Here is a 19211-nt window from a genome sequence, read left to right as displayed (position 1 = left end):
ACATGACCAGATTGCTTTTTGACATACTCAATAATTGCTTTTATTTAATAAGGTGGTACAATAAGGTGATTCCGTAATTGTATTACAATTTCAGACAAGATATTCATAGTATGGCATTGCTTCGGATATGCAGCATTAGTTTAAAATTGAACGTGGGGAATGTCTCCCACAGAATCAGTAAAAATAACATGCAGCATTTTTAAAAAAGATGATCAAGTCATTCTTGGCGGCACTTTTTGTGGGGTTCAAAAAAAGTTTTTTCAGAGTCTCCATCCTCCATCTATGATTTGCTCCGTCCCGGTCACATAGGCAGACTGTGAAGGAGCCAAGAAACATCAGATCACTGGGAAATAGTTTTAATGCCGACACAACAACAACGTCTGCTTGTATAACTCTGGAATATTAGTTCTGAGTACTTTGGGGTTAAGCATATACTTCAAGTAACACTCTTCTCTTGAAAAGACATTTTATTGGACACAAAAAAACTGAAACTAAGTCATATATGTATTATCTGCAAACACTCACCTCATCAGAGGCCAGGTATACGCACAGGTACGCCACTTCTTCAGCTGTGCACATTCTGCCAGTTTTCTGTCGTGCCATAAAATCCTTATATGCCTGAAAAGTTACACACAGCGAGAGAGAGCGAGAGATGAGTTACAGTTGAAGCATGTACAGTCTCCAATACCGAGGATTTCTTCCTGTGGAAATCAAGATAAGATGCACCTGTTAAATGACCCATGCATTAATCTTCATTACTGTCAGATTAAGATTAGAGAAAATGACAGTAAGAGCCTAACATACCTGTTCTGGGTCAGGCTGGGCCTCGATCCTACCTCTTAATGATGGAGTATCAACAGTACCTGAGAAAATACCGAAGAGAAACCCAGAATTCATTCGTAAACCTTTATTAACACACCAATATTGAACACAGAAGTCTAATTAAATTATCATGATAAAGAAATAGGTATGACTGGGTTCAGTTCAGGCCTGCTGCATTAATAAAATCCTTGAGAGTTTGTGCAGCCGTTATTCAGACTTCAAAGAAAGACGACTTCAAGGCTTGTATTTCTTTGAAATCCACAATGTTCTAAAACATGAAAAACCCTTTTTTCTAAAAAATATCACTTGTGATGACAATTTATTTTCAAGGATGTCTACAGTACATTAGTATCTATTAAAAAGCCAGTGACCGCGATTAATACTTGATAAATAATCAAAGGACACATGGCGCTATTGTGCAGATCACTGTAAACTTACCAGGACAGACACAATTACAGCGAATGCCTTGCTCAATGAAATCGGCCGCTATAGATTTGGTGAGCCCAATCACGGCAGCCTTGGAGGTACTGTAGACGCACCGGTTCACAACACCTGCGTCGAGAAAACGCATATGTCACTCGCACAAAGACACACACGCAGAGCAATTATCGGAGTTAAGAGGATTACCATGAACATGTTCATACTTCAACAACTTAATGTCACTTTTATTGGGCATAATCTGTTTGGCTCTCATCTACAGTGTAAAGATCTGCAGAGTTGTAGTTACCTTTTATGCTTGATGCAACAGATGCCATGTTGATAATGTTTCCTGACTTCTTTGCCAACATCTAGAAGGACAAAATAAATCAGGAAGGTGGCATATTCACAGAATATAATTGGTAAAAGGAAGAATACAATTATGCAATGGACTTTAGTTTTCATTTTTATGGAACAGATAAATGAGAATTGCTACATGATTCAAGATAAAACTCCCCATCGAGACAGTTTTGTTAGTTTGCAGCTAATGCTGGATTAGTGATTGGGCAGTTGCTGCCATCATGCCACAGGCTCAGAGTAATGCAGCTAATCCCAGCAGACAAAGGATGAGAACAAATGAAAAGCATATGTCACTTAATTTACAACAGCACCTCCTACATTCTCTCGACAGCAGGTAGAACAGCGTAAGCGTTTGGTAAAGTAGCCAAAGGTCACCTTCGGAAGGAACGCCTTGCTCATAAGGTACATGCTGCGAACATTCACACTCATGGTGAAGTCCCAGTCAGCCTCTTCACAGTCCAAGATGGAGCCGTGGTGCACAAACCTGTAGACAGAAGATGGCACGTAAACTCAGATCTCACAGCATTACAACGGATAGTATCACATGCATATAGCTTTAGCTAAGAGGTGTACCATCAAATATGTCCATTAGAGATATCATTATTAAACTGAAAATGAATGCTGGTCCAAATGCTGCGTTAACCCCCTCAACATTTTACTGAACCTTTTATTTAGCGCCCTTTGTTAAGGAGATTGACAAAAGGTCAAGCAGAGGTTAAACCTTGAAGGGATTTTGGAATAGATAAATGTGTTCCATGTAGGGACAGAAAAACAAGGAGAAATGCTATTCACCCAGTATGTATATCGAAAGATGAGGCTAGTAATATTTAGGGAAAATTTGTGCATTAATAATTGTTTTACCAAATTTTTTCTGCATCACCATATATTATTCCTAATAGGTAAACCAGCCATCTTAAAGAGATATAGGTTTGATAAATCACAGCTTATTTTTATGCAGGTGTTACTAAAAACATCTACACGTTAAATACTTTATAAATTGCACGTAGGTACAGTTAATAAATTCTACAAATGTATTTGACAACCCTAATAAAATCTTGTGCAACCCACTTGTGGGTCTTTTTAAATAATGACCGACCGACACTGCTTGTGTACACTACTCTGGGAATTGAGAATAGAGAGAAAACGTACCCAGCAACATTGAACAGCACATCCACACGGTCATGCTCCTTGGCGAGGGCTTCAACCTGGTCCTTCTTAGTCACATCCACCACCTTAGTCTTGATCCCTGTTGGTGAGGACAGAAAGAGCGCTTTGGTTCTTTGTCTTTAATATTTTATTGCAGGAGATACGAGATGGGGAAGTCAGCCCCCTAAATAAACAAGGGCTTCTCGATTGTATTGGCAACTTGTTACAAACAAACTTGTGAGAAGCAAATGAAATATTGTGACAAAAAAACCCATCATGGCTGCATAACACTGGTGACCCAGCAGGGGGCAGCCTCACACCAACAGAAATTAATCTTACCTGGAATTCCATCCAGCTCCTTCAGTTTCTCTGCATTGATATCTGTCGCTGTGACTTGAGCTCCCTCCTTTGCAAATGCCTACACAGGAGAAAAAAAAGAGTCAGTACATAACATCTGTACATGTTATGAAACTCATATTCCCTTTTAGAAACAGTACAAATATTTTGGTGTGATCCTTTGATTTAAACACGTTTGTAAAATAAGCAACAATTATGAAGTTTGGGAAGAGTGATAAGCAGGTCAATTTGATCAACTTCTTTTCAAATCTGATTTACCATCTAAACCCACATAATCACATCCACTGACTTCAAACGTTATTTAAGACACAGTGCAGACAACAATCTCATTACCACATAGCTACACACTGAAAAGGAATTGTTAACCGTAATCTCTCAGCACTGTTTTTAAATCCATTCCACACCGGCCAGCTGCTAGATGAGGAGTGACTGCATCATTTACCAAAGAGCAGAACACATCAGCAAAATGGACATTTTGAAGTCTGAATGGAAAAAGCTAAATCGACCCTCACACACAATGTGCAACTTTTAATAGGATGTGATTTGAATCTAATGGTCCGCGGCGTGAATAGACCTCTCTTTATTAGAATTACACCACACTACACAAACCCCTTTAATACAAGGCACAGGTTTAAAGACATCACTAGAGAATGGATGTGATGATGACCCAATCTCAACAAGGTTATGTGTGAACTTCAAGTGCTTTGCTATCTCTTTGGCAAGAATGTTGTGTGTTTGCTTTTTATAACACAATGCATTTGTGACAGATTTATATTAACAATTTGTATATTTCTGAGTAAAATTCAACCTACTTCCCCCCGTTTGGTATAATAAGAGGGTAAAACTGTAACTTAAGTAGGCAACTAAATACATGCATAGCTTGTGTTTCTGTAGCACAATAATTTCAAAGAAAAAAATGACCGTTAAAATCTACCAGTTGGATTTTACAAAAAAATATGCATAACTATGACACTGCAAGCTATTTAATATAAAATGATCCTATGGGATGTTGTAGGAAAGGTATAAGTGAGAAATTTGTGATAAAGCTCATTACTATTGCTGCAGCGCGTCCAATCCCCTGCGCAGCGGCTGACAACACGATCACTTTCCCATCGAGGCGACCCATAGTGCACCTCTCACTGCTGCTGTGATCAAAACAAACAGAACATAAGTCTTTTCTACAGTAAAAATCTCCCAATGAGCATTTATTAGATATTTACAATAGAGTTACAGTAACTAATGATACATGTTGACAAAACATTTGTTGATCCACACATAACATTTTAGGTAAATCGAGTTTCCTGCATTTGATGACTTACACGGCCAGAGAATCATTATATGAGATCATTATGCATTACTAAGTACCATGAATATGCAAATCAGTTGTATTACTATATAAAGACATGTATCTGACAGTCACAGGCCTTATAAGGAAATGTGGCATTGTATATCATATCTGCAAGGACAGGGTAATTACTATATGATTCTAATATTTATTAATAAATATGCAGGTTAGTCATGATAAACCTTACAGTGTACAGTTCAAATTACAAATACGCACCTTCAAAATATGTGTGCGGAGCTTTCAACATTTCCCTGATGTTCTTACATTCAACAAATAGATGTTTGATATAACAAAGTGTGTTAAAATGTATGTTGAACTGTGAATGCTGTTTTACTTTTCTACCACATGGTGGTGCTGTTAACACTGTCTGCAGTGGGCTGATTGCCCCCATGCAAAGTATAGCCATCTCAACAAAAAACCAAACTTTCCTGTGCCACTTGACTTCTTTTTTTAAATTATTGTCAATGTGTATTCCTGGCATTAATATTGTTCCATCTACATACGGTGGCATCACAAGGGCGCTACATCCCCACTCAGGATCAGCGCCCACTCTACAAAATGGCCACCGGGCTTAAACTACATGTCCCAGACTGCCTCATCACGCGCCCAGATGCAGGCAGTCCCCCCCCCCCCCCTCCCCCCTCTCTCTCTCCCTCTCCCTCTCTCCCTCTCTCTCTCCCTCTCCTCCTCCTCCCCCCCTGTCTGTGTGAGATGTACACTGCTTGTGTACACAACAGTCCTGTCTATTAATTGCCTATATTTGTCCAGTTTTGTTATTTCTATTTCTGTTTGACTGCCAATGTAATAGATTAAACGACGTCATGCAGTTGGAGGGCCGCCGCAACTAATTGACGTTATATTGATTTGTGAAGTCAGTCTGGATAAAGGGTTTATTAATGCTGCAGATATGAATAGAAGTTTAATTGTTGTTATTCTCAGTGGCACATGGAGGCATTAATACATAATCTGGCTCAAAAGCAAAGATAATTCTAAGTTGATGTGCTGATTAAAAAGATTAATTATGCCGACATTTAGAGATAGTGGTAATAGAAAACGTTTGAATAATGTCTGTCTCGGGCTTCCCTAGCGGGCAACTATGATTGGATCACTTTAATAGAGAAGCCAACTTCATTCATGGATCGAGAAAAGTCTAAATATAGTCTCAAAGACAGTTTACAACTACGTTTAGCTATACCTGTAAAGTTCAAGATAAGGTTTTAGTCCTTTTTAGGAGAGACTTAATGGCAAATTAATGCTAGCTTTATCGCAGTACTACTATTTTGATTTACTCGAGTGCTGCTCACGTGCTTTTGGCAGTACTATTGTTATTCCTAAGAGTACTAAAGTATTTGATCTGCTATTGTACAACTTTGGATCGATAGCCTGCACTCACTTCTTTGATTCAGATCGTTGCATAACACGTTTCTTTTAACGTGCCTCTACACAACTCTAGACACGTATTTACTGCAGGGCGGACGAAATGCACGTTGTAGCCAAACGCACTGTGACAACCACCACGGTGAAATGTACACATTAAGCCGTCAATTCACGGGTTGCAAAGCCACGTAAATGCCACGAAAAACGCACGGAAACTCACCCTCTGTTCAGGTCAGGTCTGACACGGTGAACGTGAAAGACCGGGACGAGCACCACACGTGACCTAAAGCTTGTGCCGCGATTGGTCCCAGACCAGGAAGTGTGTACGAAAGTAGTTTGCAAGATGAAATTGAGAGCAAGAGAGTGAAGTTTTTTCTTTGCCTAACAGGTTTAGTTAAATATATACTTTTTTCCTGTACTATAATACATGTATTTAATAGTACGATAGTTTTAAGCTACCTCTTCAATTGTATCTAAATCTGTATTTAAGAGGCGACAACTTGTCCCAGCAACTTTTATGGTGCAAACATGTGGGAATTGATTCATCTTCTGGTGGGTGTGAACTGTCTTGATAATGTAATTATTGGCATGGGAAAGAACTGGTGAACATGTACCTTTGAGATCTGCACAAAGTGCTTCGTTGGCCCAATTTTATCACCATAGATTAATGGTTTATAAACACACATATTATAATGGAGGTCAATAGCTGGCTGCTGCATTTTGTAAACTAAAAATTATCCTTAATTTGTGATTGTCAGCTTTTAAAAATCCAAGTTAGACTCTTGTTGTACAGTAAAAGGAAGAATAATAAAACTGCATTCTCAGCAGATTAAGTTTTATCAGAAATTTAGAAGCTTCAATGGCCACACACACACACACACACACACACACACACACACACACACACACACACACACACACACACACACACACACACACACACACACACACATATATTCATTCAATGGAGCTTAAGATGAAAATGTTTCCTTAACTGCTATCAATTGTCTTTTTAATTTTACACTCAAGTGAGCCACATTATTTATAAATGTAACGAAAATGGTCATTGCTTGTTGGATTCAGTACATCTTCTGCTATTTTTCTCACTGCCAATTATTTTCCTCTGCTTTACTTCAAGTATGGTCTATTATATTTTGCCCTGAGTTCCATTTGCTCTTTGATTTATTTGTACATTGATGCAGGTGCTTGAAGAAGGAATGTGCATAAGACAGAAACACAATATGTGACTGGTTGAAGGACTGCGTTAGTCAGTCGAATTATAAAATATGCATGCACAATTGCAAAAGGCTGGACCAGCCTAACAGCTGTTTTTTTTTGAATGAGGTCAAGAGTAGCAACCCACGAGGATGCCATAATTTTCTTCATCACCTCAGTCAAGTGGACAGGGAGCCAGTCTGTTCCCCACCTAAGGAATACACTTCAATCAATGGACAATAACATGCAAAGACAGAGTGAGTGGCAATTACACTGTGGTAGTCTCTGTATCTGGTCACTTGATGTGGAACACGACAGTTTATGTTCCTAAATCTCAGATTTATCCAATTACACAATACACATTTGTTTCTTTTGAGTGACATATATATATATATATGTATGTCACTCAATATGTTATATTTTTTAATTCAGTATTTGTTTAACTATTTTTCTTGATTATAAAAAAGTCTGCACCCAAGAAATAATGCAATGATGATTTGTTTAAATCAATTTGAATTATTATACTTTTTTTTTTTTTTTTTTTACAAATAAACCAATCTTTGCCGGAATCTTACATCAAACAAGTCCATGTAAAACATACTTAAAATAAATCTCTCTTCTTCTGCCACTCATGCATAAAAATGTTCTTGTAATTATGTTTCCCCCAAAAACTCATCTTGATCCATTCACATCAGTGAAACCCTCATTGTCACTAAGACAGAAACACTTATTAAGACTAAAAGATGATAACTTTTGAAAGCGGAATGAATAATTGTCTTTGACAGTAGCCCTTACCTTTCTAAAGTTACAAATTAGAAAATACACATTTTTTATGATTGTAAGTTTTTGTTTAATGCTTGTCCTTAAGAATAATAAGAAGCACAATTTAGCACGTGTCTTTTCTTTAATTCAGGTTGTACCATTTGAACACCATACCTCTGCATTATGAAGCGTAGTTAAGCCCCTGATAAGTGCGGCTACAGTGTTACTGGTCAGAGACCCTGTGGAACGGAAAACATTACGATTTTATCACTCATGAGGAGGCAATTACCGGCACCGACAAGAAGTACATAAATAGCTTCCAGCACAACCCAGGGTTCTTATAAGAGCACAGACAATTTCGTCGTAACGAATTGCAGTTACATTTTGAACTGACATATTGATTGCAAAGTATCACAGAGGCCAACTTGGCTTCTGTCTTTAGACGAGTGCAATATATTCTTTTGACACTTGACATTCTGCAAAGATAAATGGAAATGTTTTGTCATATATTTTCTAAAAGTATCAGCATTCCATCAAGAAAACAAAGACAAAACAAATATTGCCTTCGGCTTTTTAAGTCTTTTGTCAGATCAGATTCAGAATCAGTTTTTGACTCCGGTTTCACGTAGCTCTCATCATACGTATATACACACTTAAATACTTAATGAAACAGAGGGAAACCAGCATGAAAACCAGGACTGAGCCAGATGAGGATGCATAATGTTTACTTTGACCTTTAAATAAAATTATAGAATCTTTCTAAATTCCTGATGAATGGGCTCATTCAGGTGTGAACTGTAAAACCAAGAGAGAATGGAGCTGAAACAAACTGCAGATTCACAAATTCAGGCAGCAAAGGGGGAAGAAATGCAAATCATTCTGGCAGACAAGAACAGTTCAATGATTTATTAGCCAGGTGAAAATATCTAGTAAACTTACTGAAAGTCCCAACAGAAGTGATTGAGAATCCACCAGTAATAACCAGAATTGGACAGGAAATAGATGCAGGCAGGCAGATACAGGTACAAAGGGCAGGAAAACAAAGGCATAAAGCAACATTGAGAATCTGACAGAAATCTGATGAGTGGAAATGGGCCGGTAATATACTGCAGGGGTAACAGGGACAAAGATAATCCTCTGTGGGTTTGTCACTAGGAGTGACATTTTACATTGTCAGACATTCATTATTACAATTGATCACATAAGCAGCAGCTTCGATGTAATAGCAAGCGTTTCATTCGCACTACACATGGTCCGCAGCCTGTTTTTATGCTTCAGTTCAGTTACTAGTGTTGACCCTGAGCGCTGCTAAATCAGATTTACACTCAATACAGTGAACTATCCTGTGAGCTGCTCTGCTAATATGCTGCTCAAGCTACGCCTCCTGTACAGACACAGTGCACACTTACCTTGAGCACAATTTGTTATACTAGGTTAAACCTTAAGTATCATAGTGCTTGAGTTTTGGGTCACAACTCAATCCAAAAAATATATGTACTTTCCAAAGGTCGTAAATATTTTGTTTTTGGTTCAAATATAACGGTATAGTGTATACAACTGTAATATGATGGTTACTTGCGTAATGGCTGTGTGTTCGGCACGCAGACGGCCTGCTAATTTCAAGAACAGCCACATACTGAAACACACATTTTGGAATCTTGTTCCATCTGTAGGCTACCTTTAGTTTGCAGATATTTTTTGGGTAAATATGTCATTGCACAACGTAGCCTACCATCTATCAGTGAATAATACAATGCATTGACACAGAATTATTTTGACAAAATGTGTTGTTTGTTGTCAACACAAAATGCCAATCAGCTCTTTGATATTTGATAAGGTGACAGCCAGGCGTTTCCTATCATGCGCTGGGTCTTTTAGTCAGTGTCAGCTTTACTTTTAGTTTTGCAAAGTACAAAAAACTCCTGCTCTTGTTTGACCTATATCTTGAATGTGATACAACTACAGTCAGTTGCCCGTATTGCTGTGAGTGGGTGCATCATATACGCAAACTAAATAAGTGTCAGTATTCGATGCAGAGCAGCACTGACTGAGCTTCATTATTACGTGTTGGGAGTAACAAGGGGTTGACTTACAAATAACTTTGCTTATGTCTCTGAGGACCTCTGTAAAAAAAAATATGTGCTCTACCCAGGCACAGGCTTCAGAAAAGGACCCTGTGCTTTCTGTGTCATATTTTATCAGCCAATATCTATAGTTCAGCTCTATCGTGTATTAAAACAAAAAAAAAATTAAAAGATGCATACACTTAAAAGATGCATACACCAAACGCTATAGTTATCACAATGAACTGCAACATTTATTTTGCCCTCTGTTATCAGTACTTATAAACAAACATGAATCATAATTCTTCAGTCATTAATTTGTGGCACACAGACATGGCCCCGTAACAACAACTCTAAATCCCCCTCAGAAACCCCTGAAGAGCCAAAGACAAGAATTTATTCTCCCCAAAACGGAGATAATAAAAAAGTGTGTGTAGCTATAAATGCAGAGGATGGATTCCAGTCCAATTGTTGTGCCTGGCGTGTATTTCAAGCTGTTTAATATTGAGTGAATGAGTGAAAACCAGAAGATTAGAATTCTCTGCACTGGACTATGAGACTTTGGCAGACATTCATTGTGTATGTACCACTGACACTCCTCGTTGTTTCAAAACAAAAAGGTAGACTCTTTGTTCCTGGACTCTCAATAGGGCAGCAGTAACTTCAACACCATAGCATTGCCAAGCATTAAGACACATTGCCAGTTGCAAAATCTGTGTTGTTTGCTGAAAATAAAGCAAACTTTGCAGATAATGAGAATCCAAGGTTTCCCCCCGTTTAACATTTTCTCCTCATTCAAATTAAAGATGGGTGATGATATTCGCAATACCCACAAGGATGAAATGAATCCAGCTTCGGAACTCTTCTTGTGTTTTACTGGGATCCTCTCTGGAGGGTCTCCCTGGCTTCAGACGAGTGTGAAACATGCGCTCTTCGTTCATGCACTTCTTGTTGCAGAGCCTCATCATGATTCTCCTTCACTGTCGGTTAACCTCCTGGACTTCCAGTTCGAGGGCTTCATTTTGCTGGTGCATAGACTCGTTTCCTTGCTTCACCTCATTATAGCTGTGTGCAAAGCCTTTGACTTCACGCTTAACATTTGTCAACTCCTGAGCTTGTTATTGAAAGTCCCTTTTATTTTGTGGCCCACTTCGCTAATTAATGGTTGACTGTGAGCGTGTTGTGGGCGGGATATGAAGCCGATCTGTTTGCTGCCATTTCCAAGTTGTTTGGATGTATACATATTTTTTGCAGCACGTTTCCTTATTTGTATGTGCGTTCACCGTTAAATGAGACCCCACATGTGCAGGGTGTTTGTGTATTCCTGCTAATGGGCGGCCTTAACGTGTTGTTTCGTGTCAGATCTGCGAGTTTTAACGATCGGCCTTTTGTGTTGGCTCCAGGAGCGCACCACCTGACAGCCATCAGCAGCATCCCTCTCATTAATTCTGCTGTACATTGAAGCAAAAGTCTCCCTTCTGAAAATATGCAGCTACAGCAATGTTTCCACCCATTTACAAAGTTATGTAGAAACAAGTAAAAAAACAAATCAAATTACAGACAGACGTGAGATTTCCTTATTTCTCTTTGTATTAATTTGGTAACACTGGAAGTCTGATCTGACCATGGAACAATCCTTAAACTTTAAATACATACTGTATTCCAGCAGCATGTATCAGCTGTGTTGTATGTCCACCATACAAGACAGAGTCACAGACCTGCACACATGTGGTGTGTGTCTACATATCTGAGACTATGAGAGAAATAACAGTTGCAGTGGCAACCAACTTCTGTGGTGTCAGACTACAAATATTTGTAGCCCTGCACATCTGAGCCTTTTCTTTTAAGTTTCACAAAATGTAATTTATTACACCACATCCTGCAGTTATTGTTATTCATAAAGCCCATTTATCAATTAGGTTTTGTATTTAATATTCCTGTCACGACCAAATGGCGGGCTTCTAATCAGGGGCAAATTTTATGATCCCTGTACAGCCAACACATGTATTACAAATGCAACAGGCAAGTCTGCATTATTTAAAGTCTCAGTAGCGGAACTTCCTCAAACTTTAAAAAGGCAACAGCGAGGAACAGTCATCCATTATTGGAAACCTTCCGGTCATGATGGCAGAAAGGTGACATTCCTTTGAGTTGATTGCAAAGCCACCAACATGAACAGCACAACTTTAATGAAAAATACATATTGTGTTATTCAAGAACATTTTCTAATGGCTATTCAATGAGATCCACAACATCCATAGTTTGTTACAGGACTTTGGCAAACTGTATCAATTCAAGACCGGTTTCCCATCTCATAAAAATGCAATTTTTTGTCAGGCAAAGCAAAGACTCCTTTTAAGGCCAAACAGTGTACATCATATAAGTACATACGTCACATATCATTCTTCCTCTCTCTTTAGATTGTTTTTGGTTCTGGTTTTTAGATTTTACAATATGTTATAGCTGCATTCATTGATGTGTTGACCACTAAAGGGCAAAAAAATAAGCTGAGAAATACTCAGATAGCATCCACTTATTATGCTATGTCTACATGTTAGCAAACAGTTGCCTGCTAACATATCTAGAAGACACAAATACATGTTTCTGTCCATCTGACAGTGACTTGTACAGCTTTGGTTAAGTCCTCACCAACACAAAAATGTTTCCCTAATATGCTCCCTGAATTAGCTACTTTAATTGAAATGTTAAAATTAAAAAAATCATCTCATTTGATCATCTTAACCTATTGAAAGGCAGATACACAATGCAGAAGTTCAAACTTCCCAAAACACAAGAGAGTTACATGGACATGCTTCATATGCACCTGTGGTGAATAAAAGGTGACAGAACAAAACCCCCAACGTACAGTGTGTGTTGTGAACCATGTAAAACAGTCATGTCACCAGTGTATGTGGCAATAAGGTATCGGTATAGGCAGGCCACTTCAAACAAGCAACGTCTTAGCAACATGTGGAATAGGTCAAAATGCCTCAACACTTATTACACCACAGCATCTCCTGGCAGTAATTACCGTTGAAAGCACGACAGCGGGATAGTCTGTCATTGGATTCTTTAAACAATGTCAAAGAGTGGCGTCTGAGATCGTGAAAAGATGACAGCACAGAGCTGCTTGCAGAAATTGGAAAGCAGAGAGTGGACATCATTTCTCTTATTGTACTCTTAAAAGGGAGCACTTGTGACTGGTGTGCTAAAGAAGAAGTATGGGTGCACTCTTAGTTTTTACAGTTTGAACCCTTTCAATGAGAAAAAAAACTAGAATGGTGGTCTTGTGGAACAATTACTAAAGACATTTGTAAAAAAACAAACAAATGTCATTCGAAGGGCATTTGCTCCTGGCAGCAGAAGCGGAAGACCTTTACAGCCAAAAGATTTAAAAGCAGAAAAAACACAATTTAAAAGAAGTTTAAAAGAAAACCCTCAGGAGATTATTACTGCATGCATTTCATTTGTAAATCACTTGGTCTCGAAGACAAAGTATGTTATTCAACAATATCTTCAGTGAATAAATACGAAGGAATTCTTAAGGAAGCTGAACTGTTTCAACACAGGGGCTGCAAATTATACATACAGTATCATCAAAATGCACTTATGAAATATGTAAGAACAAGCAGAGCCCCACAAAAAAAATAGGCAGACAGGGTATGTCATTCCTCGACAAGATAATACAAAGAAAATGTTACGACTGAGTACTGACATCAAAAGACGTGAGCTGGAAACTCAATGAGGTTCTTTTAATGCCTTTCTTTTTCTGCTATTAAGTACAAAGAAAGTCAAATCATACGGTGAATATAACTATTGTCTCATATCGAGACTGGTGCTTTGTCAGAAAATGTTTAGCCAATAAAATATTGTTTTTAACATTTATCCTTTTTTTTCTAAGCTCAAAAAATAAAAATTGAAAGACGGAACAAAGATGTACACATCTGTCCTTTCCTTAATCCCATTTGAATTGATGCAATTGGATGCTGTAATACCAATTGACCACATGAGGGTACATCACATCATTAATTATACTTATTTTTATTATTATTAACAAGGCTATACTGGCTGTAGGTCACATATTGGTTTTCTCTTTGGCCAAACGGAGTCCAATGTTACAGCCAAGTTAGTATTGCGTGAAGTGTTATGTGGTGGCTCTCATCCAGCAGTGAAGTCTGAAGCCTGGGAAAAATATTCATTTCACTAGGAGGATAATTCAAGCAACCGGATCTCATGGGAAGGCGTATGAATAGCACCACTTAGGCTTTCTTCCAATGCTGTGAATGGTAAGTACTAAACAAAATACATACAGGAACAAAAAACAGAAAGACACGTCACAAACGTCGTTATCGTCACTAAAGTCACAAATGTAACTTTAAAAAAACAGCAGTCCTTTGGGGCAAACACCAGTCTCCTGTAAGTCCTGTGTTGGGTTGAATTCTTCACCATGAGGTTTCACTCACATTTTGTACTTTGTCTCTTGTTCGGAACGTAGCATATCAAGGTGGATGTGTTCATATTGACATTAGTACAGACTATATGGCAAACTTATGACAAAAAAAAAAAGAATGACTGCATTTTATTGCAAACAAAATGCCTTTTAAAATTGTTCTGGCATTTAGAATGGTGAGATTCATGAGATGATTAGCTATAGTGTCCTATCACCGGGTTACTGTATAATCAGGTTAATGAGCAACCAACAGAGGAACCAACTGGTTTAGTTTTATGGTTCTGCAAAACCCAAAGTCCTAAAGGACATATTCACTTTTCACCAAGTATGTCTCTATAATTATCGACATAGAAAATGTTCTGTAGCTTTAAGTATTTCTCCTTGCTCGATGTGAAAGTGCAAGTTCAGCCTGAAGCACAGTCAAAGTTAATCATTTCAAGGGGGTAGCTTCCAAAGTATTTATAGTTTTTCATGTATGAAGAGGATCAATTACAGCAACTAATAATCCTTGACTCATTGGGAGTCGGAACTAGTCCTCTCACAGCACGCAAATAAGCACTTTCCCTACTTAGGATGTAGGAATCAACTCAGTTGGATCTCCTTCAACGATGAGGCTCGATGTGATTGATGCCTGGTGACAGTTGGAGCTCACTGCCACCAGGAGCTCTGTGTGATAACTTATTCAATATTGATCTAAAAAGTAAATAGATTCAAGCAGCAGAGTGTAATATCAGTTTTCTAGCAAGTGCTGTTAATGGAATGAAACCACTCAAAGACTTGTTTTATCACCAAAATGCATCTTAGTCAAGTTAACTTTATATCCAAATTCATTGCAACTATTATTTGAATTTACCGGAAAATTGGCAAAAGAAAATGTAAATGAATTAATATTTCCATTCACTAAAGTCATGTCAATATTAAGAATTGGCTGCCAAAAAAAAACAAAAAACAGCTGATGGTGGATCAAACTATTGGAGAGAACGATGGAACTGAATTGAAAATCTAACACAATTTTAATGTTTTTAATAGAGGTATTACATCGTGGCTAAAAGAGAAACAGCTGTTTTTGCAGGCACTGTGTGTGTGTGTATGTGTGTGTGTGTGTATGTGTGTGTGTGTGTGTTTATTTGTATACTTTTAAAGCCTTGCGTGGACACGCGTCGTAAATTAGCATTTCGCTACAAAACACTTAACTTGTTATGCATAACTGTGTGTTACAATTCTAATACCACTGTTATGTCCATATCAAATAAAGTCAAAGTCAAGAAAAGGACGCAACAGTCAAACCATAAATGAACAAATAGGAATTTGTGATGGATATATCAAATGCATTTTAGTACAGCACTTTTTTTTTTCTTATGGCTTTGGGCTCCTTTTTTATCCACAAATTTAACATTTCAAAAAAAGGAGGATGATGTTCATCTTTTGTATTGATAATTCTATCTAGTTTTATTCAAGCCATGGAGGTGGTGCGATGAGTCAACTTATAATGGAGAAAAGGAATAGTACTTGTACTGCTGGAAGCAAGAACACCGGAAAGAAAAGCTCTTTCCATTTCCTAACTCTGTAGGTGTTAATTACATTCAGACTGTTCTTGCACTTCACAGCGTAATTTTATCAATGCAGTCAGCATGAACAAAAGTTAGAGGTATGAAGAGGGAGACAGCTGGTTAATGTTGGTGGCTGCTCTCCGTTGACCTGACGGCATTATGTTCAGACTGTTGGAGGTGTTGTGGAACCGGTTCACCTGCTGGAGGTCCAACCAAATTAGACTGTCATTGTCATTTACATAACAAAGGGACATGTGTGAAAAGGACAGAAGTCAACCCAATTTTGTACTCTGGTATAGTGTGTTTATATGTAAGATTTTAAGAAACTGACATGCAGATCCATGCAGAGATTATACCCAAAGTGTACTTTTAAGGGTTCCTATGAATCAGGTCCAGGTCTGTGACGTTTCCAACATTGCGAAATCATCACACCACCATCACTTCATCAGCACTCCACACAAAGAAGTTACTGAACTTGCGTTTATGGTTGGACTCCTTTTAATTGCTTCGTTGGTGAATGCCTCTGAGATTTTTTCACAACATGGTGCTGCTGATATTCAGTCAAACGTGCTACCACCTATTTGCAGAAGGACGTCTTATACAACTATGCCACATATAATTAAGCCTATAAAGTTTTTGCTGCTTTGTGAACATTAATTAATTAACTATTTGAGGATGGTACATCATCACCCAACGTTGTGGTTAATTATACGTCAGGTAAGAAAATGGATAAATTGTTGATGCAAATGCATAATGCCAGGAGCTGTATTCACAAAGACTCTGACAATATTCTCAGAGAGCTCCTAACTCAGCCTTTTCTAGCAGGGAGTCCTTGCACAGGAGTGGTTTCGGAAACTTCTCAGTGCAACTCTGATCAAGGAAGGGAAATCAACTTTTGCCTCAGTGAGGAGGAGTGGTTGACCACGCTGCTACGTATGACACATGGGCTTATCAATGACAGGGAAATCGAAAGGCCCTATCATAGAATTTAGTCTCAATTCAGACATGGATTAATTATGAAGACTATTTGATGTATTTGACATATCTGTTGAATAGATTGTAAGCCATTCTTTTGATAGTAGTTTTATGAAGCTTAGCAGGAGTTCAGTTAGGAAGACTCTCTTTACACTCCTCGTCATTCATGATCTCTCAGTCTCTCTCCCATGTGACGACTTTATCAGCTGATTGTGGGTGTTGCCTTAAAATTAACCAACCAGATTCTGCACAGAGTCCTGAAGCCGATCCCATTGTTGCTGTTCAACTTTTAAAAAGGTTCTCCTCTTTGCGGCCATTCGTTGTCAATCAGAAGCAACCCTCCTCCAACCGATGCACCTCCAGTCGGTATCGGCCATGCTCCTCATTGATCACCGCCAACATTGGTTTCTAGACTCCAGGGGAATTATGTCCTATTTGACCGCAGCATCACTATTATACATCACAATAAAGTCCAATTGTCAAAAACGTTGTATTATTTCTTTCTCATGCGTGTTCATTCTAATAAAGTCTACCCTGATTGAAATGTATTTGCTTACGGTTTGTTTACCACGCTGCTAATTTGAGTACTTATCTATATCTTTTTGATATTAAAAGGGGTAAATAGCTCAGTTTTCATCAGTTGTTGTGTTTGATGGCAAGTCTATAAAAGCATCGTTGGTCGACATGTAAATCTATAAATCAGGGAACACTGCGGCGTCTTTCTAGTTGCCAAATATCATAGTGTTGTGATCATTTTCATTTCTGGCTTTGAAGGCTTATTCACATTTGGTGCGAGATGTAAGAACATGTCTAATGAGATTGAACACAAACATCTTCCCGCACCATTTAATCTAAAGTGTTTCATTAACTCACGTTTGGACAATACTTCTCTCACCTCTTTGTCTTCACACCATTTTCTCCTTTGCTTATGAAACTCTTAAGGGAGCTCCTCAGGTGAAAAACTGGATTTTTAAGAGACTTAAGGGATATGATGCTTTGTAAATAATGTTTATCTTTGCCAGAAACTTCTCTCAACTTTAAGGAAAATCATTTTTTGAAAATGAATTTGAATTTCAGCACTAGGGAGTAAATCTTTTTCGGAAGCTTCAGAAATACAGCTCCACCCCTTTCTCATCATTGTCACCTCTAAGGGAAAGCAGTGGGTATCATCATCGTCAGTTTAAGTGCTTTGTGACAGTAAAGCATGCTTTAAAGGATTACTAATCACTGTTTTACAAATTGTTTTGCTAATAGCAGGGTTTTAAGATTAATAATTTGTATTGCAGCGTTTTGTAAGAGTGTAGTTTACAAAACACAAGAATAGTGATTCTTTATAAATTCACTTAACCGTCATTGTTGTAAAATGTAAGAAATAAAGCCAGCAACAACGATCCGCTACAATGACGACGATTGTCCCAAAGTATACTTAATAATTGTTATTCTGTCACTAAGCAAAACATAATAATAAAGGATGTCTCTTATGTCTGTTTTGCGTAACATATTCAGAGGAATTACATAGTTACATAACAGTTCCTTCCACGCATGCCGCTGATATGTTATTCAACTTTTATGGACTGCTACATTGACATAAATGAGAACATAATATATTCATTCATAAGATAGACTCTCTTAGGTTATTGTAGTTGTTTTAAAAAATAACTACCTGTCATAAAGATATATATGATACACATCAGCGTATAGAACTATAACCTTATAATATGTCTATTTTACGATGAGCTTTGTTGAATCTGTTTGAATCTTTTTCAACAGGCGCCTGCACTTAGAAAACTGCAGCAATAAGGACATAGCGGCTGGTGGGAACATTTGGATTCAGCCCGTCCTACCATTTAGCACAACTGGCGACTATTTTGTGGAACCTTTGTGTATAAAGTATTTTGCTTTAAATATCTCTTATCATTTGATTAGAATAAATATTAGTGTTTGTGTCATGCCCCTGCACGTACACACTGGAGTAAACTGGAGAATATATTATGGACTGAATGCTGTTCAAGAATACACAGGAGTGTCTAATTTTCCTTTCAGCAGATAATTAATGTTGTCCTGTATGGAACTGACAACAGAAAATCCACAGAGGATTAGGAAAAGAATTCATATTAACGGTGAGAAAGCCAAAGTCCGATATTTTTTGCAAGTATTTTGTTAGTTGATACTTTTTTACAATGTAACCTTATTTTAATTTTTCAATATTTTTTAATTCTCAAATAATTAAAACATTGCTTGATAATACAGCAAATGTATGTCATTAAAATAAGTGTCCAACAGCTAAAAATGTTTTATGTTGCAACTATAGTCAAGACTATAGTATGTATTTTCTCTTAGGGGCCACAGATACACCTTGTAACATATGAATA

At 37.8% G+C, this 19211-nt stretch overlaps 1 protein-coding gene across 2 annotated transcripts; it reads right to left on the bottom strand.

The window, feature by feature from the left end:
• Positions 1 to 130: 130 nt before the first annotated feature.
• bdh2 (3-hydroxybutyrate dehydrogenase, type 2) lies at positions 131 to 6091 on the bottom strand. 2 transcript variants are annotated; one of them, XM_068589104.1, is made up of 10 exons: positions 6045 to 6091; positions 4157 to 4247; positions 3085 to 3163; positions 2749 to 2845; positions 1975 to 2083; positions 1550 to 1610; positions 1261 to 1374; positions 805 to 863; positions 526 to 618; positions 131 to 314 (listed from the first exon to the last, which is right to left on the bottom strand). In XM_068589104.1, exons 2-10 carry the CDS (start codon positions 4226 to 4228, stop codon positions 261 to 263), a joined length of 738 nt encoding a protein of 245 aa, XP_068445205.1. In that variant the 5' UTR covers positions 4229 to 4247; positions 6045 to 6091; the 3' UTR covers positions 131 to 260. The 2 variants fall into 2 exon arrangements, with proteins under 2 accessions (XP_068445205.1, XP_068445206.1); XM_068589105.1 differs by having other exon boundaries at positions 4157 to 4244; positions 6045 to 6070.
• Positions 6092 to 19211: the final 13120 nt, after the last annotated feature.

The sequence above is a fragment of the Clinocottus analis genome, unplaced genomic scaffold, assembly GCF_023055335.1.
Source record: "Clinocottus analis isolate CAN_PGR_092001 unplaced genomic scaffold, fCliAna1.0.p SCAF_22, whole genome shotgun sequence".
In the NCBI taxonomy this organism is placed as follows: Eukaryota; Metazoa; Chordata; class Actinopteri; order Perciformes; family Cottidae; genus Clinocottus; species Clinocottus analis.
This window is presented reverse-complemented; position numbering and strand designations above follow the sequence as displayed.

Bases quoted from the DNA above. Each gene is read 5' to 3' on its own strand.
- bdh2 (XM_068589104.1), bottom strand. From the start codon at position 4,228: ATGGGTCGCCTCGATGGGAAAGTGATCGTGTTGTCAGCCGCTGCGCAG. The intron at 2,084-2,748 runs GTACGTTTTCTC...TTCTGTCTACAG, and splicing joins GTGCTGTTCAATGTTGCTGG to GTTTGTGCACCACGGCTCCA. The intron at 1,375-1,549 runs GTAACTACAACT...TTCTCGACGCAG, and splicing joins TGTTGCATCAAGCATAAAAG to GTGTTGTGAACCGGTGCGTC.